Source organism: Bos indicus x Bos taurus, chromosome 14 (assembly GCF_003369695.1).
Source record: "Bos indicus x Bos taurus breed Angus x Brahman F1 hybrid chromosome 14, Bos_hybrid_MaternalHap_v2.0, whole genome shotgun sequence".
Taxonomy (NCBI): Eukaryota; Metazoa; Chordata; class Mammalia; order Artiodactyla; family Bovidae; genus Bos; species Bos indicus x Bos taurus.
The window spans coordinates 35,890,726-35,916,705 of NC_040089.1; the positions used below are offsets into that span (position 1 = coordinate 35,890,726).

The 25,980-nt window shown below is 40.2% G+C and overlaps 1 protein-coding gene across 1 annotated transcript in view; it reads right to left on the minus strand.

The window, feature by feature from the left end:
- Positions 1-14,241: 14,241 nt before the first annotated feature.
- TRPA1 (transient receptor potential cation channel subfamily A member 1) overlaps positions 14,242-25,980 on the minus strand; it is a 56,193-nt gene continuing 44,454 nt past the window's right edge. The window contains exons 19-27 of the mRNA XM_027561170.1: positions 25,731-25,893; positions 24,505-24,594; positions 22,584-22,753; positions 21,900-22,029; positions 21,068-21,250; positions 19,111-19,179; positions 18,659-18,772; positions 16,598-16,698; positions 14,242-15,766 (exon numbers count right to left, since the gene is read on the minus strand). Of these exons, the coding sequence (XP_027416971.1) occupies positions 15,562-15,766; positions 16,598-16,698; positions 18,659-18,772; positions 19,111-19,179; positions 21,068-21,250; positions 21,900-22,029; positions 22,584-22,753; positions 24,505-24,594; positions 25,731-25,893 (1,225 nt within the window). The 3' untranslated portion in view covers positions 14,242-15,561. The remainder of the gene's footprint in view (positions 15,767-16,597; positions 16,699-18,658; positions 18,773-19,110; positions 19,180-21,067; positions 21,251-21,899; positions 22,030-22,583; positions 22,754-24,504; positions 24,595-25,730; positions 25,894-25,980) is intronic.

Genomic DNA, 25,980 nt, shown 5'->3' on the forward strand with positions numbered 1-25,980 from the left:
TATAAACACTCTTTTGAAAGAAAAAAGAATATATTTACAGTAAAGGATATAAATGTAAAAGATTACAACACACGACAGCACCGAAATGAAGAATAGAGAAACTGAGTGTTGTAAAGAAGATTGAGACAGAACTATAGCTGCCATTGGAGAAGGAAAAAATAATGTCTTTCATACATCATTTGCATTATAGCTAGAACAGGAAACAAGGCAAGAGTGATCAGGTGATTTTTGTTGTTGTTATTATTGTTCTAGGTCAAGACTCAAGACAGTCCAAATAGGTTCATAGTGTCATTGCTGCTACTGCTAAGTCACATCAGTCGTGTCCGACTCTGTGCGACCCCATAGACAGCAGCCCACCAGGCTCCTCTGTCCCTGGGATTCTCCAGGCAAGAACACTGGAGTGGGTTGCCATTTCCTTCTCCAAGTAGTGTCATTAATGACCCCCAAATCCTATTAAGTACTATCATTCACTGCCATCTAGTGCTGAGCAGATGAATTTTTTTTATACTATATTTCTAAATTCCTTTCCCAGCTGTATCAGGTTAAAGTGAGCACGCAGATTCTCTCTCCTGAACATGTAGTCTTGTGCTGTGATGTCTGTGTGTGTGAAAACTCCTGTGTTTTTCCCCTGCCCCCAGCCAGGCAAGCCCTGCTGCTCAGAGGCTCTGTTTATTTTCTGTTCATCTTCCCTGGACCTCCATCATTGGCTCCAGCCTCTGACCATGGACTTTTCCTTCAGATGCCATAATCTCATAGGACCAGATGCATTAATTGCTGGGCAGAACATTCTTAGCAGAAAGAGAAAGTCTATAACTCACAAATAAATTGGAAATTTGACTAAGAAAAGTGCCCCATTTTTGAAGAAAAAAAAAAAAACTCCAAATCAAGAGAAGCCTTTTAACTTTATGTTAAATACTTGAGTTACAAACGCTCTGAAATATATTTTTTAAACTGACTAAAAGTTATTTAAGTAAACATCAATTTGCTTTCACATTTGTCTTATGACCTTAGTAAACATGTATCTGGGCATAAACAGAAATGGCCTTTACTTCCAATATCTTCAGTTACATTTGTCGACTAAAAGTCACAACCTGAGAGTGGAGAGTTGCTTTATTTGGTGGGACTGTTTCGGGTATGGAGACAGTATCTCACTAGCTCTGAGAAAACTGCTCCAAGGAGGCAGCGGTGGGGGTGGGGCAGGGTGGGGTGCGGGGGTGGAGAGTCAGGCTGTGTACAAGTTTACAACAAAGGCAGCAGGCAGTCTGGACCTCAGAGGTAAGGTATCGAGGAATTTAGCTTTCTGTGTACAGGAAGATGAGAGCCTCTGGGCTCGCTGAATTCATTCCTTTCGCATGCACCTCAGCTCTCTGGGGCCAACCCCGTTTCCTTGTCCACCTTAAGAGTGGTAGATAAGGCAGCTTCTTGAATCTCCCCGCTCCTCGCCCCCCACCCCAGCTCCTCAGTAATCACTGTGGGGATTGGTGGCATCTTCTGGATTGTACATTTGGGAGCCCTCATTCTCATTTGGAGGCCAGAAATGGCTGATGGCTGTGACATTTCTTATTTATTGATATGGAGGAGATATTTTCATTTCACAGTTTGTTTGAATTCCCCCAGTTTATTTCAAACTATCTCCAGTCATTCAGTAAAATTCCTATTATAGTTGTTTTAGTGAAATCGTTTAAACAACAAAATCGACAAAATATAAAAATTTGATTAGTTAGAAATAGAGTAAAAAGAGGATAATTCACTCACAACATACAAATTTAAATCATCTGTATTCATAAAACACTATCTTAAGAATCAGAATTCTATCAACCTTCCTTTTGAGTAATTTGTATAATCCCTAAATAGAAATCAAACTGAAGTAGATTCAAAATCACATTTTTAAGAGATAAAAATGATTGTTGTGTTCCTGAATCTTCAGAAGTAAGGTTATCTGAAGGTTGAATTAATTTCTGTGCTGAGGATATAGGGCTAGGAAGAGAAACAGTGTTAGTGGAAACATTTTATTAATATATTGTGAACAGAAGATGTGTTAGAACAGGAAAATCCCTTGTTCTAGTCACTTAGTTCATTCACTCTCTCCTTCCCCGTTTCCTTTTAGTAAAGCAGATTTATTATTTCTGAAGACGGAGATTTTCATCAGAAGCCTCTTTTTGTTGTTGTTCAGTCTCTAAGTCGTGTCTGACTTTTTGCAACCCCGTGGACTGCAGCATGCCAGGCTTCCCTGTCCTTCACTATCTCCTGGAGTTTGCTCAGACTCATGTCCATTGAGTCAGTGATGTTATCTAACCATCTCATCCACTGTCGCCCCTTCTCCTCCTGCCCTCAGTCTTTCCCAGCATCAGAGTATTTTCCAGTGAATTGGCTCTTCACAACAGATGGCCAAAGTATTAGAGCTTCAGTTCAGCATGAGTCCTTCCAGTGAATATTCAGGGTTGATTTCCTTTAGGATTGACTGGTTTGATCTTCTTGCTGTTGAAGGGACTCTCAAGATTCTTCTCCAGCACAAAGCATCCATTCTTTGATGCTCAGCCTTCTTTGTCCAACTCTCACATCCGTAAATGACTACTGGAAAGCATCTTTTATGGCTCCGTTAAGCTATTCTTCATTCTTTTGACATATTCAAAAGGCTGTTTTGGCTGTAGCCACTTGAGACTAACTGATTTTGATACAGCTTCTCAAATCCGGAGTAACTCTTTTCTGTAATGTCCATCCATTAGTTCAAGAGCTAGTAACTTATTGTGCTCACTGTGCTCAGTCACTAGTTGTGATTAGACCTTTCTATACCAGCGTGAGAGCCCAGGGTCAAATTTTCAGGAATTTTGCAAATCTCTCTCTCTCTCTTTTTTTTCCCCTTGCTGTTGATTCCTGAGGTTATGAGAGCAGGAAGACAGTTACTAACTAGTTCTTTTTTGGTTCATCATATTGGTGGCCATGGACCAGCAGGTACTGAACTTGGGAGATGAGCAGAGAATCAGTGGTCTAAGTCCCTCCACGTTAGCTTAGAGGAGAAAAGGAGAGAGAAAACTCTGGGAGTGGATGCACTAGGCTGTAATTAACTCAGAGTAAGATAAAGTAGCCTTTATTTGTGTTTTTCATTTTTTGGCCACAAAGCATGTGGAATCTTAGTCCCCCAACCATGGATTAAACCCATACCCTCTGCATTGGAAGCATAGAGTCTTAACCACTGGATTACCAGGGGAGTCCCAAGCCTTCTTTATTAAAACACGCACTCCAAACTTCCCAAGTTCTTTCTAAAGAAAGTTCTACTGGTAGGATAGGACGTGGTGATGGGCCACGCCATATCACACCTGCAGTCAGAAAAATTGCCGCTACCTTTACCATAGGGCAGGAGACAGCAATGGCACCCCACTCCAGTACTTTTGCCTAGAAAATCCCATGGATGGAGGAGCCTGGTAGGCTGCAGTCCATGGGGTCACACAGAGTCGGACACGACTGAGCAACTTCACTTTCACTTTTCACTTTCATGCATTGGAGAAGGAAATGGCAACCCACTCCTGTGTTCTTGCCTGGAGAATCCCAGGGACGGGAAGCCTGGTGGGCTGCCATCTATGGGGTCACACAGAGTTGGACACGACTAAAGCGACGCAGCAGTTACCATAGGGCCCTAGGTAGGCTTCTCTCCATCATTTAGACAGTCTGACCTAATGTGAGCAAAATCCCTTGACTCAATAACTGGCTCACAGTTGAAACAGGAATGGAATGATTGAAAATAAACCATAGTAAATTCTTGAGTAAAAAGAGAAATAAACACATAGAATTTAAAGCTAAATAAATTTGGTTTCCAGAAAACTGTGCTGCTCACCATGGGCTTTCAGCTATTATCCCATTCCCCCATAGACATCCAGGAAGAAAAAGAAGGCCTTTCCTGGGATATGATATTAACTAGTTTCTAATGTATTTTCTCAAGACTGCTTTTCTGTTTAACACCTAATCTCTTGCAGAGCGTTGTACCATTTCAAAATCCTGATTAAGCCAAGTTGTCTCTGCCTTTTAACTAAGACAGCCTCCCAGTGGCTCAGTGGTAAAGAATCCACCTGTAATGCAGGAGACAAGAATTTGATCTCTGGGTTGTGAAGATCCCCTGGAGAAGGAAACGGCAACCCACTCCAGTATTCTTGCCTGGAAAAATCCCATGTACATAGTCCATTGGGTCACAAAAGAGTCAGTGACTAAACAACAATAGCCTCCTGGGGAATGCTCTATTCTAACTTTCATATCTTCCCCAGGTGAGGTACCTAGCATTAGAAATGGCTCAACACTTTAAGGAGCTGCCTTCTTCAAACAGGTGTTAGGATTTTGTGATTTTTCTCTTCTAATTTGTGGTAGAGATTGCTGCTTGACTGCTGACATCCATTAATCCATTCTTTCAAAGCATAGCACACAGCTGCATGGAATAAGAACTGTATTTCTCAACTTCTCTCAAAGCAAAATGTAGTCATTTTGCTAAATCCAAATATAATAGTATATATGTGGTATAATACATATAGATCCTAGGAATCTTCTTTAAGAGACCATTGCTGCAGTCCTTTTTCCTGTTCCCTCCTGCAATCCACAGTCTAGAACCTTTCGTGCCAACATTTTGGACCTTGAAGACAGGGCATATGCTTGGATGATGTGCAAAGGATTCTATGGAGCAAGGTGGCTATATTAGCCCTGTACTCCTTACCTCTAGCCTTTATGATGACACAGAGAAATCAACCATTGGTTTATATCATTTTAACTTTAAACTTTTCATTTATAGGTATGTTATTTTGAGTTTTGCTTTTGTAAGCAGATCTGTTATGAGGTGAATTGTATCTCCTGTGAAATCCATATGTTGAAGTTCTAACCCCCAGTGCCTCAGAATGTGACCTTATTTGGAAACAGAGTCATTCAGATGTACTTACGATGAGGTCATAAGGTGGGCTTTAATCCAAAATGACTGATGTTCTTACAAAAAGGAGAAATTTGGACACAGACATGTACAGAGGGAGAATCCCATGTGAAAATGAAGACACAGATCTGGGTGATGCTTTTACAAGCCAAAGAATGCCAGTCATCAGAAACTAGGTGAAATGCATGGAGAAGATCCTCTCTCATAGCCCTGAGAGAGCTAACTCTGCTGATGCCTTGATCTTGGACTTCTAGTCTCCAGAATTGTTAGAGAATAATTTTCTCTTGTTGAACCACCAGTTTGTGGTACTTTGTTATGGCAGCCTTAGCAAACTAATATGCTATCCTAACCAAAGTCTATATAAAATAACCAGGACAATAGCCTTACCATTCAGATAATAGGAACAACATGATCTGCATGCCCACTTGAACATCTATCATAATCTCTTAGCAGTTACCAAAGAACAATTTTGGACAAATCTCAGTTTATCTGGCATGCCAAACCAAAGGAATCTGGTGACTGTCCCATGAAAGTGCAAGTACTCTATCACCAGGAGTGTGTTGCTGCTGCTGCTAAGCCGCTTCACTCGTGTCTGACTCTTCACGACCCCATGGACTGCAGCGTACCAGGCTCCTCCATCCATGGTATTTTCCAGGCAAGAGTACTGGAGTGGGGTGCCATCGCCTGTGTTAGCCACATCCAAATGTTAGTTTATTTTAGTTCCCACATAGAATACTCTCATTTCAGTGGAGCAGCTATCAGCATTTCAGTCAAAGTATTATATTTCCCATCATTGACTCCTCCTGGTAGAATGAATACATGAATGAATGAGATGGAGTTGACTGACACTAACTGAAGGAATTTTTATACATCAGAACTTTCCACTAAGCACTGGCTATATTGTCTAAAGGTAGGACTTCTAAAGTTATATGTCCCTGGATTCAAATCCCAGCTCTCTTTCACTTGTCACATGATCTTAGAAAACATTTTGTAATCATTCCATACCTCAATTTCCCCATCTGTAAAATGGGGGAAAGATAGTAGTTATTTTCTTCCCAAGTGGTTATGATTTATGTGAACTACTTAGAATGGTTCATGCCATGATGTGCTGTTTGTACTGGCTCACATCTTTTCTGAATCTACAAATCTTCCCATCCCCATATTAGGTGATGTCATATTAGTAGCTTGCAGTAATTGGCCTTGGGGAGAATATTTACACCATGGAAACTGGCAAATATTGTACATCAGAGGCTAGCTGGCCAGCATGACTTTGATTAAAAACTACCTATTAGTAAGTTCTATATAAATGCTCACATTATTATTATTACTAGCCAGTAGGTACTCCTATTCCCCGTGGGTTTGAGAAGGCATTCTGCTAAGTAAATAAATAATTTTGAGTTAAACTAACACTTATAGGATTCCTTTAGAAGTTGATTACCTCAGGGGAATCATTACATACATTTGTGGTCTTTAGATCTTAATCCTTAATTCACTTGAAATTGATTTTTGGCTCCATGGAAGTAGGAACTGTGTCTGCTTCTCTCATTGCTATAGCCCCCACACCTACCAACAAAGAAAGCACTCGTAAATATTCTCTAAATGAATAAATAAATGAATTAAATTTTCAAAGGGCTTTCACATCTATTTCATCTTTTTCTTAGCTGTCAATAAATCAAGATTTAACCCCAATGCATGGGTAAGGAAACAGAAATCCAAAGAAGTGCCTGATTGCTGCTTTGCTTTCTTTCATCACATTATGTCCATTAGCTCAGCATTTCCCAAAATATGTCCCATAGATTGTGAATTTTGAAGGATATTAATAGTTACCATGTGACAGGGGATCTGTGGGTAGTAAATATCAAACTTATTATGTTATAAAAACAAAATATATTGGTTTGTTCACTACAGGTTTTATCAGAGCCTTTACTAAGTCCGTATGCATTGTGAAACTGGAGTGGGGGTGGTTAAATATGAGCGTTTCCTGTATTTGAATGTAGGTTTTTAAAATCATGTATGCAATAATAATAGTGTGAAACAATCACCAGAGCAGTGCTTCTCTAGACCAGAATCCTAGAGTGGGTAGCCTTTCCCTTCTCCAGGGGATCTTCCCAACTCAGGGGTCAAACCAAGGTCTCCCGCATTGCTGGCAGATTCTTTACCAGCTCAGCCACAGAGAAGGCCAAGAATACTGGAGTGGGTAGCATATCCCTTCTCCAGCAGATCTTCCTGACCCAGGAATCAAACCGGGGTCTCCTGCATTGCAGCCAGCTTCTTTACCAACTGAGCTATCAGAGAAGCCGCTGAATCACCAGGGACCTTGTTAAAATGCAGATTCTGACTCAGTGGGTCTAGGTTGGGGCCTGAGACTGCATTTTTAACAAGCTCCCGGAGGATGCCCATGCTGCTGGTCCAACAGGCCATGCTTTTAACAGCAAGGCAGTAGAACATTCCAGAATCAAGAGTTGTCTAGCATCTCAGTGAAAGAGTAGATGACACCCCTGGAACATATGCTATTCACCATGAGAACCAACTGTTGAAACAAGTATCCTGTTTGGGGTGGGCAGATGAGGGGATATGGGGGGGTTCCCTGGTGACTCAATTGATAAATAATCCACCTACAATGTAGGAGATGTGGGTTCGATCCCTGAGTTGGAGAAAGGCATGGCAATCCATTCCAGTATTTTTGCCTGGAAAATCCCGTGGACTGAGGAGCCTGACGGGCTACAGTGCATAGGTTTGGAAGGAGTCGGACATGACTGAAATGACTAAGCACGCATGCTCCAGGGAACATGAGACAAACCCATAGGAAGAGCAAGATCTGGAGGGAGCAGAGGGCAAGACTAAATTTTAGTAGCATGAATAGGGCAGGTCTCATTCAACTAAAGTTTAGATAGTAGATTAATTGGGGAAGGGACACAGGGAGGAATCAGTATCTTCTCAGTTGGCACATGGATTAAAACAGCTTCATTTTTGTCAATAAAAATCAGGTAAAAGAGGAAGAAAGCCAGACCCAGTAATGGTTCAGATTTAGTTACTATTTTCTCTCTCTACTCACAAACTCAAATTCCAAGGGTTATAAACGCTTTACTATTTTAAACTTTTAAAACTCTGATTTATTAGGGAAAATGGGATTTTAATGTCAGAAATTGGAAGGGGGAAAAAGTGGGCTGGGATCAAAAGAGGTTAACCTTGGGTCAGATGAGGAAGTAATACTAAAAATATAATCAAGAGTCTAAAGGCTTCCTAAACCCTCCTGTCTCCAAAGACCCACCTTTCTGACCAAGTCCTCTTCTAGTCTGGGAACCCAATTTTGGCACCTGCGTTACCCCAGCAGCTGCTACTCTCTGCCACAGCCTAGCAGACTCTTCTCTGGTGGTTCCTCGGCAACTATGTTTTAATAACCTTTGTGGGTCACACAATTCATAAACGTAGAGCTAGGATTAAGCTAATGGAGGTGTGATAAGATTCTCCCGCAGTATTTCTATCAATGATTCATGACTACCAGGTATAGCTTGACACATTTTGATAACTTACTTGAAACAAAAAGGTTAGTAACTCATGACTTCCTAATAGATCAAAACTTTTATCAGTGTAAAGCAATATATTTTTCTAATTTTAAATTTTCCCATTGAATTCTTTGTGTTAAGTTCATTTTGTCACTGCTGTTGCTTACCTTTTCACATTTACCTTTGCTCATCTTTCTATAATGCTGGTTTAGATTATTCTCTAGTTAATTAAATTTCTTAACCCAATGGAGAGTATTTTTGCTTTTACTAATGTTTGTATTTGTTGTCAGAATTGATAAGTTTTATTATTTTTCTGTTGTTTATGACTTTGGATTTTTGTGGGCCTCAATGTTTTCCTTTTTTTTTTTTTAATGCTTTGGTTATATTGTTTGTTTTTGCTTATTTTCTTCTCTATTTTAGTGCATTGATATATATTTATTCTGTTTAAATTATGTTTGTAGTTACTCAAAAATTTTTGAAAAATGAGCTAACCTATATTTCTTTAGTTTCAAATGTGACACTTTAGTCACAAATGACGCACTATCTTTAACTTTGAGTAGAATCAACTCTTTGCTAAAATAATGAGTGATTAGCTGTGAAATGCAAATGATTTGACCTTTTTTATAGTTACCAGAGCTGACAGTGATCAATACAGAAGATATTGATATAATCTATAGTTATATTGCACTGGCTCGGTCTTTGAAATCTGTACAATGGAAATTTACAAAGAGGTTCGTCATTTTCCCATAAACATCTATGTCCTGTGTTGTATACATACATGTAATGTACATGTTATGCTGTTCTTGATCTCTTGAAACATTTGTTGATAAGTGCGAATTCATAAATGTCCTTTTTTCCAAAGTGTGGAACACACTTAGGCATGATCAGTTAAAAATGAGTTTTAAAACATCATAAAACAACTACGTGTGCCAATAGGACCTCAGAAAGCATTCTTTTCTTTGTGTTTCGACCCTGTGTTTTATTGTTCCTGTCTTATCTAGTGAAATTGTCATACACGTCAAATGTACTCCTCATTATGGTGAAAAATGAAACAAAAGGTGCTTTTTTTCCATTACCTTATATCCTGAAATAGCCAAAATATATACACACGGCACCAGAAGAACAGAAAGTTTGCCTTTTTCTGACTTGTTTTTAAAGTGCAGTGCAGACAGGCTAATTCCAGCTGGGATTTCTGTGGGTCACAAGTGTCATTAGCTGTGCAGGGTTGAAGCCCCTGTCTGGGGCTGACTCTAGAATATTTACATGGTCAGGTTAAGCTGGAAGTGTATTTTTGTTTGTGTTGCTTTAAATCATTTTCTTTGAAGGGTATGATAGCTGCTAAATGACTAAGTAGTTATTTTTTTTTATCAGTGATACTTTCTTTGTTTAATTCAAAAGCATCTGATTCACATCTCAATAAAAAGTTTCAAGTTACACACATAGAATTCTGTATATGAGCATGAGAGCCCCACTGTGGTCATAGTTTGCTATCTACCCATTTGATCTGTATCATTTGAAATGTACTATTTAAATCTGATTTTACATTTCAGAAATTATCTTCAGTAGTAACTCAATATATTCACTTGTGAATAGGTCATAGAATGTCATTTTTCAAAATATGAAGACATGTATATATATCCATGTGAGCTTAAATTCTGCAGCCAATTACTTCTTCTGATACTCTCTGTATGTGTGCATGCTGTCACAATTCAGTTGTGTCTGATTCTTTGAGACCCTATGCACTGTAGCCCACCAGGCTCCTCTGTCCCTGGGATACTCCAAGCAAGAATACTGGAGTGGGTTACCATGCTCTACTCCAGGGGATCTTTTCAACCTAGGGATCAAACCCACATTTCCTGCATTACAGGTGGATTCTTTACTGCCTGAGCCACCAGGGAAGTCTTACTCTGTGTATGTAATATTTTTCTATGATAATAGTTTCCTTAAATATTTTTTTAAAAAGAAAATATTAACAATAACCAAAAACATTTAAAATTGTCCTTATTTTTGCTAATACCACTTTTAAATGGATGATTTAATAAAAACACCCATATTGAGTTTCCTCATTCATCCTGTCCCAGCAGGTAAGGAACTGAATCTTAGGAAACATTTTACCCAAGCGGTAGAGCTGCGCCCAACCACAGAGGCCTTCCCCGCATTGTTTGCTTTAGTTACTTGCTTTTCAAATTATAAACAACCTTAAAAGCTAAAAAATAATCTCTCAAACAACTTCACACTTTTTTGGCCCTGTTTTATTCTATTTCAAAGTGGATTTCGATAGTTGTGTACCAGTCTTGGGGAAAAACTTCAGCTTTTCACAGATAACTTCTCTTGCTGAATCTCCATGTGCAAAGAACAGCAATGAAGCCCTGGGTATTATATTTATAGCAAGGAACTTGCCACATTTTGATGTTTCTTATCGTAAACCTCTCTCTCTCTGTCTCTCTCGTGTGCCTCAGTCGTGTCCGACACTTTGTGACCCCATGGACTGTAGCCTGCCAGGCTCCTCTGTCCATGGAATTTTCCAGGCAAGACTACTGAAGTGAGTTGCCATTTCCTTCTCCAGGGGATCTTCCCAACCCAGAGACCGAACCCTTGTCTCTTTCATTTACTGCTTTGGTAGGCAGATTCTTTACCACTGCACCACCCGGGAAACCCTAGATTTAAAATGTTAGTATCAAACATACGTCAAAAATATTTTCACAGAATTTAGCTTTTTCTCTCACTGGCTTTTCTTCAGAGTTAAAAAAAAAAAATACTGCCTTAAAAACTCCTTAAATGGAAACTACTTTTAAAATGTAGCATTTTGAAAAATTAGACTGGTCACATAGGTGGTACACTTCTACACTTCATATTATGAAATTAACATAGTCCATGTTTCAAAGTTCTGTGGATTGTCCTTCATCAGTTTATGGAAACTTCCAAAATCCCTGATTTTCTCCCATTTTTTGGCAGTGTCCCTTATCAGCTTGGGTCAAATCCATTTCAAGGCAGCACAGCAATGGTAGGAAGGTAAAATGTGCAGACAGGGCTTGTGTGCTGAGTGGTAAGACTACAGTGATTTGAATGAAAAAGGGCCCCTTCATTCCTCAAGACTAAGAAGGAAGGACAACATTGACCATTAGACTCTAGGCAGCACTGTACCTGCTGCAGAACTGGGGTTCCACTCCTCTGAGTAGAGGGACAATTTGGATTAATGCATTTCTCATCTTAGTTAAATTTGGAAGATTACATATATTTTGCAGATTTATATTTGGTAAGGTTTTCAAAGTGACATTGCATGGTGGGAATTGCAGGCGTTTTTACAGGCAGTTCAGTATTGTAGTTCTGGGGACCTCCCTGGTTTCTGTGACATACTCAGCATTTGAGGCAAAACCCTCCAGGCCATCAGGCTGTCTGATGACCAACTGTCTCTGCTGGGGTGGAAGAGACTTTGAGTCCCTAGCTGAAGACTGCCATTGGGCTTGCTGGTTTCCTTCCTTCCGAGGACCTAATCTGTATCTCAGTGGCTGAGGACACCACCCCACATCACAGTAAATTTGGGACTTGCTAGTTTATCTGGTTGTGAACATAAGAGATGTGGGTTTGATCCCTGGGTTGTGAAGATCCCCTGGAGGAGAGCACGGCAACCCACTGAAGTATTCTTGCCTGAAGAATCCCATGGACAGAGGAGCCTGGTGGGCTGTGGTCCATAAGGTCGCAGAAGAGTTGGACAGGACTGAAGCGACTGAGCACACAGCACAAAAGCTCTTGTGTCTGCCTGAGGTGTTCTGAAAGCAAAGATGTCTGCACTTTTCAACCCCACTTCGGGCTTGTCTCTACTATGGTTTCGTCAGACAACTTTAGCCTCTTCAGAATCAAAGCTTTGTGTCTGTACAGAATGTGACTCTTGACTGAGCTGGACAGTGTTGGCCTTTACTGAGTCAATTTGTAGCTACTTGATTTGTCTCCCGTATGTTCCTTTTTTTTTCAAAGTCCTTAATGGGGATTAAACTGAGGATCCTGCTTTGTCCCTGGGCCACGTCCACAGAAGGTCCTGATGAAGAATTCGAGTTCGAGAACAACTGTCTGAGGGGCTGTAGCAGAGTTGGTTGTTATTCTCACAGATTCCTGAGCTTCAGTATTGCTTCACAATTAGATTCTTGCAGCTTGTGTAGAAAGTGCTGGTGAGACCGTCCCTTCAGGTTTTGCTGGTACTGACATACTGTCCTTCCTTTTCAGGAGCCATAATCACCCCTCTCCTCCTTCCCTTCTCTACCAATTTTTAAAAACAGCTGAACAACAACTGAAGTTGTAATTTTCTCTTCCTAGAGCTTTCTTCCTCAATATGTGTGCCTAGTCGCTCAGTCATGTCTAATTCCTTGCGACCCCATGGATTGTAGCCCACCAGGCTCCTCTGTCCATGGAGATTCTCCAGGCCAGAAAACTGGAGTGGGTTGCCAGGCCCTCCTCCAGGGGATCTTCCCAACCCGGGGATCAAACCCACGTCTCCCACATTGCAGGTGGATTCTTTACCATCTGAGCCACCAGGGAAGCCCAAGAATACTGAAGTGGGTAGCCTATCCCTTCTTCAGGGGATCTCCCTGACCCAGGAATCGAACTGGGGTCTCCTGCATTGCAGGTGGATTCTTTACCAGCTGAGCTACCGGGGAAGTATTAATACAAGATTAATGCAGATTGACACAGTGAAAAAAAGGCAGAAAAGTGGTGTTTCAGTGTTTCTTCCACCAGTTAGAGGAAAATCATTCAACTTCTCTAGGACAAGAGTCAACAGAATAGGGGCACTAAACTGCTTTTCAGAGGCAGGCTGGACCAGTTTTCTTACAGTATCTCTCAGGCTTATACTGTTTATTATTTTCCCTGATTTTTCATTGAGCATCTGTTATTATCCATTACTCAAGGCCCTGTGCCAGAAACTACACAGGATAAAAAGAAAAAAGAAACAGGATGGAATTCTTTAGATTGCTTGAGACTATTCATGATAGTCAATCACTGACCTCAAGAGTCTACCCCTTAGTGGACAGTGCAACAGACAGAAGTGGCAAAGGAGAAATCAAGTCTCCAGTTCAAAGGAAGCAGGGAGCACCATCTTGGGGCATTAGGAAAGACTTCTAGGTGGAGGAGCCATTTAAACTGAAGTGGAAAAAAGCTGGAGAGAGGAGGCAGAGGACATTCTGGGTGGAAGAGCGATAGTAAGAGGTATGGAGATGGGAAACCATGAAGTGTTTTGTTTTTTTTTTTAATTGGAGAATAACTGCTTTACAATGTTATGTTGGTTTCTGGCGTACAACAATGTGAATCAGTCATAAGTATACATATGTCCCCTCCCTCTTGAACCTCCCTCTCACCCCCACCCCATCCCACCCCTCTAGGTTGTCACAGAGCACCAGCTTGAGCTCCCTGTATTATACAGCTTCTCCCCATTGTTGTTGTTGTTCAGTCATGTTCAACTCTTTATGACCCCATGGACTGCAGCACACCAGGCTTCCCTGTCCTTCACTATCTCCCTGAGTTTGCTCAAACTCATGTCCATTGAGTCAGTGATGCCATCCAACAATCACACTCTCTGTTGCCCCCTTATCTTCCTGCCCTCAATCTTCCCCATCATCAGGGTCTTTTCCAATGAGTTGGCACATTGCATCAGGTGGACAAAGTATTGGAGCTTTAGCATCAGTCCTTCCAATGAATATTCACGGTTGATTTCCTTTAGGATTGACTAGTTTGATCTCCTTGCTGTCTAAGGGACTCTCAAGAGTCTTCTCCAGCACCAGTTTGAAAGAATCAGTTCTTTGGTGCTCTTCCCATTAGCTATCTGTTTTACATATAGTAATGTATGTGTTTCAATTCTACTCTCTCATTTTGTCTCAACCTCTCCTTCCCCTGCTGTGTTCACAAGTCTATTCTCTATGTCTGTTTTTTCATAATATATATTGTCACTCAGCACTTGACCTGTTTGTATGACAGTGTCTGGGAATGTGTGTGATGGAGGAAGGGGGAGGACACCACTGTGTCCACCTCTGGAGCAGAGATGAGTCCTCTGCGGGGTGTACACCATGACAGTGAGCAGCTGTCGGAGTTCTTACTCACTGGACAGGGGGCAACTCAGTTATGTCCTGCAGACATAATATCCAATGGAAAGAAGTAAGCAAGAGAACAAGAAGTAAGTAAGAATAAGAAGTAAGAAAGAGGGCATAGCAAATCACCTATGTAAGTAAAAACACACCCCAAACTTAACACTGTTCAACACAACACAAAAATGCATACCCGGTCAAAGACGTTCATTAAAGAGGGTGTTTCCTGGGCAGGGAGTACCATGAGACTTGAGGCGAAGAGGAAAATGAAACAAGAGAAGGACTTTGAAAGATCAATGATGAGGCGTTGATCACACTTTGTACTGGACATCAGAAGAAAAAGGACATAGATGATGGAGGTGTTTTTGCAAATCTCAAAAATAAATGTATTAATAATAGAAGGCTTACACAATAATCCCTGGGGTGACTATATGGATTTTACATTTATTGTCATCAGCAGCAAACAAAATATACAGAAATAACAGACGCTACATATAGTAAAATTCATGTATAACAGAAGGTCTATTAATTGGGGCCTCATCTCAACGTGACATCAGGTGTGTTAGGAACAGCCTGAAGGTGGGGAATTTATTCTGGTGGGAACACAGCACACAGGGTTCCATGCACAGAGTTTTTCAACACAGCGTTTTAATACCAAGTGGTAGGATCTAATTCAATACTTCATTGTCGAATGCATTTCCCTACTGTAAATTATTAAGCAGGGATCCAGTATTGACATTTGTATTCTAGCTTAATAGTTATTACACATATTACTCCTTATCATTACAATGTGTGTTCTAGTAAATGAGCTTTCTACCCACTCAGATAATTCGAGGTAAAGTCCAACCTGAACTTATTAGCAAGGATAATCCCTGTACATAGTGACTGGCAGAAAATATGAAGAGAAACAGAGAGTCTACCTTTTATATAGAATACAGGAACCATGATTTCACATATAGTGAAATCAGAATCATAGTTCTGCTTTTTCTTCACTCTTGTCAAATTGGAATGTAGACCCAGTAAGTCACATAACCCCCCATCTGACCATCAGGAATCCATTGCGCAGTTGGACAACTAATACTTAAGGGCTGTGTGTTTTTGCCTTTACCGCCCTCAATACACAATTCCATTTGCTATTCCTTTGTTCTAACTGCTGTTTCTTAAACCTGTCTTGAAAAGAACTGTGGTAATCTTCATCCTCTGTCTCAGAGATGATTTCCATCTTCTGAATGATGAGTTTAATAAGCTCATGCTGTTTTTCCAGAAGAGAACTGAGATCCTTCAGCCTGAAAGGAAATACATTTCATGGGTTAATTTTCAATTATCCTTCCAGTCCTTGAGTACAGAAAACCTTCGTACTGGGTTCTAGATCAGATTAACTGTACCAAGGGCTTCCCTGGTGGCTCAGATGGTTAAGAATCTGCCTGCACTGCAGGAGACCTGGGTTCAGTCCCTGGGTTGGGAAGATCCCCTGGAGAAGGAAAATGCACTCCACTCCAGTATTCTTGCCTGGAAAAAATATGGACAGAAATCCCATGGGAAGAGGAGCCTGGGAGGCTACAGTCCATAAGGTAGAAAAGAGTTGGACTCGACTGAGTGACTATCACTTCACTTTCAGTAGTCATGATCCTCTTAATGAATACATATTTTAAAAGTTTAAGTGGTTCTCCGAAGTTTAATTTTCATCCCCATTTTAAAGATTAAAACACAGTTAGTTGCACAGGAAGGTTAAACACCTTGCCTAGGATCGTGTAGTTAGAAAACAGTTGAATAGGTCTTTGAAAGCAGGTAAATTAGCCCTGAAGCCCTCAGGCTTCACCACTGAACATTGCATAGTTTCTCCAGGGATCCTCAAAGCTTAGAGAGTTTTGATGTAAGAATTCAGACAGCTGATGAAGAATGCAGTTTAGGATACTGTTGGGCAAAATGACCTGTCAGTAGCAGCAAGTCAGTTGTTGGGTCTAAAAAGAAACAGTCTCAAAATTCTCAGTATACTAGCCACATCATCAATTAAAGCATGACAATATAGATAAACACAATTAGACAATATAGACTTTTACTATTCATCATTAAGAGTGTTAAATTTTTTTAATATAGATAAAAGGAAAAATACATACCGGTACTTTTGTTTCATTATTTCTGTTTCTAAAGATGTATCAACATTTGGTATTTCTTGTCTTGTTTCATGGGGGCAAAAGATATAATGAAATACACCACGCTATGGGATAAGAGATTAACAGTTATTCAGGTAGAACTCCATTCAAGAACTAGTTCCTGAACAGGTGCCATCAGTCAGCTACAAGCTGGGCATGCCAGCACAAATATTCAGAGACACAATCATGGCCCTCAAGGAGCTCACAGCCTCTTGATAGAAGTAGACAAATATACACAGCCATAAAATGAAGTCACACATGTAACTGAGGGATGTATAAGATGTATAGTTAATATAGAAGGTGGAATAAACTGGAATAGGGGATTGTTTAGGAAAAGGTGTGACTGAACCATATTATATTTTCTCATTAAAAACATCCAACACAAATAGCGGAATTCCACACATGATTGGTTGTTATTTCTCTCAAACTGCTCTGCACCATTATCCAACACAACTTAATGTCACATGGGGAAATTTCTGAAATACAGGGTTTTTTTTTAATTTAGTGTCTTTTTTCTTATTTATTTTTCTTGAAATGTAGTTGATTTACAATGTTGTTAATTCCTGCTGTACAGCAAAGTGATTTGATTATACTTACATACACATTTTTAAACTATTCTTTTCCATAATGGTTTATCATAGGATTTTTTGCTTTTTATACATATTTTTTAAATTTATGTATTTTTAATTGGAGGATAATTGCTTTATAATATTGTGTTAGCTTTTTAATGTCTTTTAAACCATCAGTGCACCGCAAAGGGTCAAGGGCAGGTGTGAAAGGACCAGGAATGAGGTAATTGTAGCCATCCAGGCAAGAGAAGATGGCCACTTGCACAGGCCACATGGGAAGTCAGGTGGACCAAATGTGGGATCAATTGGGTTGTGAAGGTGAGAAAGGGAAAGGAGATGGACGACATCTCTCACAGGCAAATGAATGGTGCTGACATCCAGTGAAACATGAAGGTCTGGGAAAAGATGGGATGGTTTCACCCTCTGCCTGTAGGGGATGTTGGGAGGAGGTGAAACAAGAGGAGTAGAGATTGTACGTGTGCTTTGCATGAGTTTGTTCTGAACAGCAGTATTTGAGGTACCTTGGAGATACACCAGAGAACATGTCATATAGACCGTTGGCTACAGGAGCCTGGAACTCAATGAGCTCCAGGCCAGAGAATTAGCTGCTGAGCTTTCTGTGTTTCAGTGGTGATGGCAACCACATTTATGAGAGAAATCAAACAAAAATAATGTAGTGCAGAATAAAGCCTAAGCCCATGCTGAGATTGACCTTATCATTTATAACTACATAATGGAAACTCAACCTATGAAGAACTCAGAAAGAATTAGAATCCAGTACTTCTGACTGTTAGTATAAGTTCCTTTTCCATTATAATGCAATAGCCTTGTCCAGTCTTTGATACTTTGTATATTTTCTGTAATGTACACTCTCCCTGTGGAGAAGGCAATGGCACCCCACTCCAGTACTCTTGCCTGGAAAATCCCATGGATGGAGGAGCCTGGAAGGCTGCAGTCCATGGGGTCACTGAGGGTCGGACACGACTGAGTGACTTCCCTTTCACTTATCACTTTCATGCACTGGAGAAGGAAATGGCAACCCACTCCAGTGTTCTTGCCTGGAGAATCCCAGGGACAGGGGAGCCTGGTGGGCTGCCGTCTATGGGGTCACACAGAGTCGGACACGACTGAAGTGACTTAGCAATAGCAATAGCACACTCTCCCTGTGTGTGTAAGTAGCTGTGTATATATACACATGTATTCTATATATGTACACACATATCTGCACACATATGTGAGTCACATGTGACTAGGAAGAAGAAATGAAGTATACCTACACTGGTCCACCCACCCTCTGCTCTCACTGGGGGGATGTGGTACGTATTTAACACGGAGGCTATGGATGAGCCACTTGGAAGACGGGAACTTTGCCCATAAACAGGCACCCTTAGGGATAACACAAAGAATGAATGTCAATATCATGTGATTGATGACAGTATTTGTCACATGTACTTACTAATATCCCTCTGCTGTATCTGGGTCTGTTGGGATACACGATGATGGATTTCTGATCAACTTTGTGTAGGAACCAGAGCGGCAGCTTCTTCTCCAAGCTGGTGTGAAGTTCCACCTAAAGTACGTTTGGGATTTATTGACAAGAATCACTGACGTTCTTGGTCCAACCTCTAACTACCTGGCTGGCCAAATGCCAACATAGAAAGAGGCTCAGGCAATTACCCAGTTTCTCTGCTGAGGTTGTTGGGGGAAATCTTTTTCATGATTACTGACTCTCAGACCAGAGCAGGAATGCTCCACTGACACAAAGAACCGGCAGGGTGGGGTGCCTCTCAGGGCTCAGACAATGCCTGTATTAAATAACGGTGTTCTCAGAAATCAGCACTGTTTATCCATGAATAATTGGGAAGTCATTAGTGAGTTCAGTAAGTCATGATGGAATAGAACACTTACCTGCATGGCAATTCTCTTCAACAGTGCATGTTTCTGGACCTCAGCAATGTCACCAACTGCCAAACCAATCTGAAGGACAACAGGGCAGCGAATCACTATTGGTTTAATGACTCATCTAAAAGTCTGTGTGTTGTCCCTTTGACTACAGTCAGAGTGGGCTTGAAATTTACTAGCAGGGCCTTAAGACACTGTGCTTACATGCTGTACAGAAGCCTGCAAAAGCCTGTAGACCTTTGCAACAGTGGTGGTCACATCAGTGGGTCCAGTAGTCATACGTGTTCTCATGAAAAGTGAGGGCACACAGATTAACCTGCACTTCATCGTAACTTAAAATGAAAATATTTTACTTTTGGACAAGACAGGGGTGAAGTGAAAGTCGCTCAGCCGTGTCTGACTCTTTGAGACCCCATGGACTACATATAGTCCATGGAATTCTCCAGGCCAGAATACTGGAGTGGGTAGCCTTTCCCTTCTCCGGGGGATCTTCCCAACCCAGGGATAGAAACCCAGGTCTCCCACATTGCAGGCGGGTTCTTTACCAGCTGAGCCACAAGGGAAGCCTGGGATTGGTGTAGCCATGCAAAATGGTTGCAAACTCCAGGAGTTGAGCACTTGAGGGAAACAAGAGTGACCTGACATCATGGAAAAGCTAAAACATTAAACTGAGGGAATGGAAGGAATTTATATCTTCCATATATTTGGGGACAAAAAGGTACACTTTAAAGGTAGGTGAGGCTCTGATAAAATCTCCCTCTAGAAATCCAAGGCTAGGTAGAATTAAGTGAGGTAAGCTGTCAGCTCAGTTCTACTAAACCTGAATTAAATCAGCTACATTCACTCACTCTCTCATCACTTGTTAGGAACTTCGTACCTGTCTATGCCAAATCAGCCTTCTACAGGTGGTAGCCAGAGAGAAAAAACCAGTCCGTGCTCTCAAGGAGCTCAGAGTCAAGTGAACTCCATGAGAGAAGGACTCTGTCTGCCCAGGATACCACTGTATGCCCAGTGCTTAGAACAGTCCATGGGACTGCAAGAGTCAGACATGACCTAGTGACTCAACAACAGCATGAATCAAAACATTGAGTAGTCTGTATTATTATTTATTTTTTTCCATCAACACAGCCTAGCACAGTCTCTGCTGTATAGTCAGATTCAGACAAAATGTACTGAATGTGTGCTTGTCCATTTAATTTATCTATAAATATTTATTTCTATGGACAGTCACACATTCAGTAACAATTTTGCCAGTGAAGGCTCCCCATGGACCCTGAATTGGGATGTATTTCTGTTTGCATCAACCAAGATGCCTGTGGCTGGAGCACACTCTCTGTGGAAGAGAACACCTGTGTCTGCTGAGGTCATCCAGGCTCTGACTGGCTCAGACGTGGCAGCTGAATGCTGCCGACGCCCTCTGCATGAGCAACTCTTCCCCGCTTGAATCTCTAGAGGGTCAATGAGAAATTCTAGGGCAGAGATGAGGTCTTAATCTTCCACTCCATGAAGGTCTCTGCCTAACCTCTGACCCTCAGCCCAACTGCAAAGCAGCACTCACCATTCATCATTACCTTATTACTCTGTCGATTCTTTGTACTTCTTCATGGCATTTAGGGGTGATGTCAGGCTACATATTTATTTGTTTACTACTCATCTTCATGACAAGTTTATAGTCATGTCAGGGCTGGGTATTGGTCTGTTTTGTTCACCGCTGTTGGGCCAGGATCAGTGTCTGGCATTTTGGTAGATTCTTGGTAAATATTTGCCAAATAGATGCATCTTAGCATCTCCTAACCTCACACTGCCTGGCTCGCCCCAGGTACTAATGAATGTTGAATGAATGAATTTTATAGCAGTTCCTCTTCTCCCTTCGTGAAAGGAGACAAAAGAGGCTACGAAGCATTATCATTCTTAAATGTCCCAAGTGATCTACTGACAGCAAACAATAGGATAAATTACTTACAAGTAAATTCATGAGGACAATTGGGACGAACATGGTGAATATGATAAGGTGTACAAAGGAGAGAAGTGGATACTCCAGTTCATTCTTCAAATATGGCTCTAGGAAGGCATCGTGATAATTGATGTCTCCTAGCATCATGCTGAAGGTCTGGATTATAGAAAGGAATGGAGAGCTGAAAGCATCCTGGGAAAAGATAGTAAGGGGAAAATGAAATTCAAATTGTATATAATGAAAAAAAATGTTCCCTAGAGAGTAAAATGATAGAAATCACATTTAAAATACTTTTTAAAAAAATAGTCATAAGAATATGCTACTGAAATACAGTAATAAGAACTATTAATACTAACAAACTGGTGGTAAAGTCATCAAAAGGGCTTCCTTGGTGGCTCAGTGGTAAAGAATCTGCCTGCCAAGCAGGAGACACAGCTTCATTCCCTGGGTTGGGAAGATCCCCTGGAGGAGGAAATGGCAGCCCACCCCAGTAATCTTGCCTGGGAAATCCCATAGACAGAAGAGCCTGGTGGGCTACAGTTGATATTGTCACGAAAGAGTCGGATGTGACTAAACAACAACAGCAACAACAAAAGTCATCAGAAAGATCTTTTCTGCACATGTAACAAATCATCATGCACTACACATAAACTTCCTGACAATGGAAAAAGTCATTTACTTTTCCCTGTGATAAAAACCATGTGAATGCTATTATATCAGATAAAAAATATTCAAATATTGTGAGGTTATTATGAATTTTGTACACCATTAAGATTTAAGTATAAATATGTATTCCCAGTATTCACAGCAACAAAATCAACGACTCATGCAAATACCTCACCTGGATATTCAGGAGCACATAAAAGCAGAGTCCAAAAGCCACGAGAAGGAAGACAAACACAATTGTCGATTTCAACAGAGTTTTCATGATCACCTCCAACATCACGATAAAAATTCCACACTTTTCAAATCTAGGGACGTTTTGAAAATTACATTTATTCACTTTTGTGCTGAAACTGAATTTCATTCAGTGTCAATAGTTAATGAGGCACCAGGTACTAAGGTTCATAGATGAGATCATTGAGGCCATCTACTTTCACACAGGGACACGAGAACTTGTGAAGAGTCAAGCCTTTTATTTTCAAACTGTCAAACTGCTCTGTTTCTTTTGTTTTCACTTCTTCCTAACGTTTATCTTGAATTGTTTTACCACTTGGCCACTGAAAATTATTCACAGCTTCCCAGTATCAATGCTACCAATTGCTTACGGGCTTCCCAGGTGGTGAAGTGGTAAAGAATTCGCCTGCTAATGCAGGAGACGCAAGAGACATGGGTTTTATCCCTGAGTCGGGAAGATGCCCTGGGGAAGGAAATGACAACCCACTCAGTATTCTTGCCTGGGAATTCCTGTGGACAGAGGAGCCTGGCGGGCTACAGGTCATGGGGTTGCAAAGAGTCGGACGTGATTTAGTGACTACACAACTACAACAACAAAGGATGTAGAAGTCATTCAAGCTGGTTTTACCTCTGAAGATACAGTAAGAAGTTCATCCAATAGAGGAAAATAGCAACTGCTCCACACTGCCACTGCACATATGCTGGTATCCTGATGAACAAGGGTGACACAAATATGATGCTGGTTGTGTAGATGATCCATTCGGCTGCGTTGTCCTTATCCAAAAAGTAATTCCTTTTCTGGGGTTGCAAAGAATAAAGAATTACCACACGTAGAGCCTGAGACCTGGCAACTTATGGATGGTTATATATATGTAACCAGTAACAACATTTTTCCAGCATTACAGCTGGTGAGAAGTTTATGACCAAGGGGCCACCAGCTCTTGCCATCCTGGACTTAACTCAGAGTCTTGGGTACAGATCAGTATTAGAGGTGCCCCAGCCTCTCCTGCTGACCTGGCATTTTGGGAGCCTAAGCAATTCTATAAGTTTTGAGGCTTTACTCATAAAGTTCACTGCATCTTAAGGAAACTCCTGTGGGGTGCAAGTTGTTTTAGTAATTCCTTTCTGTCTATATAAGGACATGCACATGGATTTCTCAGGAAAATGAACTAAAGCTGCTTCTAAGGAGGTTTGGGGTGCTAAGACTTAATTACCATAATGATTTGGTGTCATCTATTCTTAAATATTTCATGTTTTGAGCATCAGATTTCCTATAGGGTAGATAATTTACATATCAATAAGGAACTGTGGAGACCAAAACTAATAAAAAAATCATACAACTTTACAGTTCAATATAAACTATCATTTGTAATTCTCATCTTTAAAAAATAAAAATAATGATAAGAGATATTAAATAATATGCCCTAAATCATTTAAGGAACAGTGGAACAACACAGTCTTAACTCTCAGAGTTGTGACAATTTAGTGGAAATGTGTGTGTGTGTGTGTGTACTTGTGATGTATAATATCAGACAAATGCAAAGCACTGTTATTACTACTAACATTCTTTAATGCAAATATCCTTGTGCTTATATCATGTAATATAGTAAATTCTTTCAGAAAATGAGGCATTGTATAAAAGCTATATGACTTATAAAAAACACAAAATTATACCAAAAAATGAATAATGAGAGACTTAAAGCCTCTACCCTGAGAGATAAATGATTGATGCCATTTATCAACTGCATCAAAGACCTACACGTAATTTATATAAACCTTGGGTCTGATCTGAATGTGTGTTCACCTATTTAAAAAGACATTGTTGTCATTGTTGTCTAGTTGCTAAGTCATGTCTGACTCTTTGTGACTCCACAGACTGTAGCAGGTCAGGCTCCTCTGTCCATGGGATTTCTCAGGTAAGGATACTGGAGTGGGTTGCCATTTCCTTCTCCAGGGGATCTTCCCTACCCAGGGATCAAACCTGAGTCTCCTGGATTGGCAGGCGGATTCTTTACCACTGAGACACCTGTAAAAATTATGCAATAGAAACGTTCCCCAATTTCATTGTAACTTGAAATTTTATCTAATAAAGTAAAGCATTCCTATTAGGAAAGGAATTCAAAGATCCATTTGAAATGGAGTCTTAAGCCAAATAAACAGTTACACCTAAATTATCTCTGTAAACAGTGACACTTAAAATTATCAAATTGAAAAAATCTGTGTGTTAGCAAAATATGAAATATATCTCAGAGAAAACAGAAAAGTCTTCCAAAAGTTCATCGAAGCTGGGTAGACACATACATACTAATAAAACTGGAACCACTTGCTTCAGATAAATCAAATAGGCACCATCCAATGCAGGAGCCTTATCTGAAATCATGTAATTTCTACATTTTTAAGAGTTTATACTTGGTATTTCTGATTTATACATTCATCCAGCTATGTGATTTTATTCTGACATAAATTGTTTCAATAATTGTTTAGCAATTAATCTATATTTTGCATATTAAAATATTTGCTACTGTAAAGATATAAAACATATCATGTACCTGTTGGAAAATTTGGGCCACTTCTTTGCAGTAACCTAATATACTTGATAGCAAAACTAAAATCATACAGAAATTTATAGCAAAGGAATTCTGAAACAAAAAAGATAAACAGTTATAAAGGATATCAAAGAAAACAACACTTTTCTTCATCATTTTCACTATTAAACATTTGTTTTTATCTGCTTTTATTTCTAGGTACTGTCCATTTTTGCTTTAAACAGAAAACTCCTGTGATGCCAATATAAAGACAACACAGTCATTTCATAATGTCTTTATTAATAGAGGTTGCCAATTGAATTCTAAAGGATCTATATAATATTCTTTAACTGTGGTAAAATACATATAACATAAAATTTACATTTCAAAAATGTTACATTTTACATATAGAGTTACCTTTTAAAACATACAATTCTGTGGCATGAAGTACATTCGCAATGTTATACAGCTATTACCTAGTTCCATGCCTGTTTCATTATCTCCAAATGGAAATACTGTCCCTGCTAAACATCATTTCCCCCTCCCCAGTATCCTTGGCAGCTAGAAATCTGCTTCCTTGTATATGCTTAGTTGTTCAGTCATGTCCGACTCTTTGCGACCCCATGGACTGTACCCTGCCAGGCTCCTCTGTCCATGGGGATTCTCCAAGCCAGAATACTGGAGTGGGTTGCCATGCCTTCCTCCAGGGGATCTTCCCAACCCAGGGATCAAACCCAGGTCTCCCGCATTGAAGGCAGATTCTTTACCATCTGATCCTCCAGGGAAGTCCTTGAATACTGAGGTGGGTAGCCTATCCCTTCTCCAGGGGATTGTCCTGACCCAGAAATCTAACCAGGGTCTCCTGCATTACAGGCAGATTCTTTATCAGCTGAGCTACCAGGGAAGCCCTCTTCCTTGTATATCCTATTTTAAATTTTTATACTTCAGCACCCATCTAAGCCAGGTACATGTCACCTTATACATGTGAGGTACACTGGCTCTCATACATGTCAATTCCTTTTGTTAGTTGATAAGCTCATTTATTGATCTATTTATTTATATTCCCTCTCATTCTACAAAGGGTTTTAGAAGTTGCTACATACATGAATTCTATAAGCTCTTTGTATTAAACAAAGTCTTGATAGTTCAGATTTATTATGAGGTTAAAGTGTTTTCTAAAGAAAAAATGCCCACAGTTCTGAAAATCTCTTGTTTTAAAAAGTTGGAATATAAAAACCAATTGAAGATACCTTGGTGTCTAAAATTTCTGAATGGTCACTAGTTTCATTGATGATTCCAGTTGAGTTGAAAGCCATACCTGGTCTGATACTGACAACAAGAAAGGTCATGGGAAACAGACCAAGACAGTAAGATCCTAGGTTCAAAACATGGGCTCTAAACCCATAAGCCAACCTACAAAACATAAGCAAACCACAACTGAGTAGTTTCAACCACAAATATTCAGTTAAGATACCTGCAGAAACAGGAGTTATAGTCTCT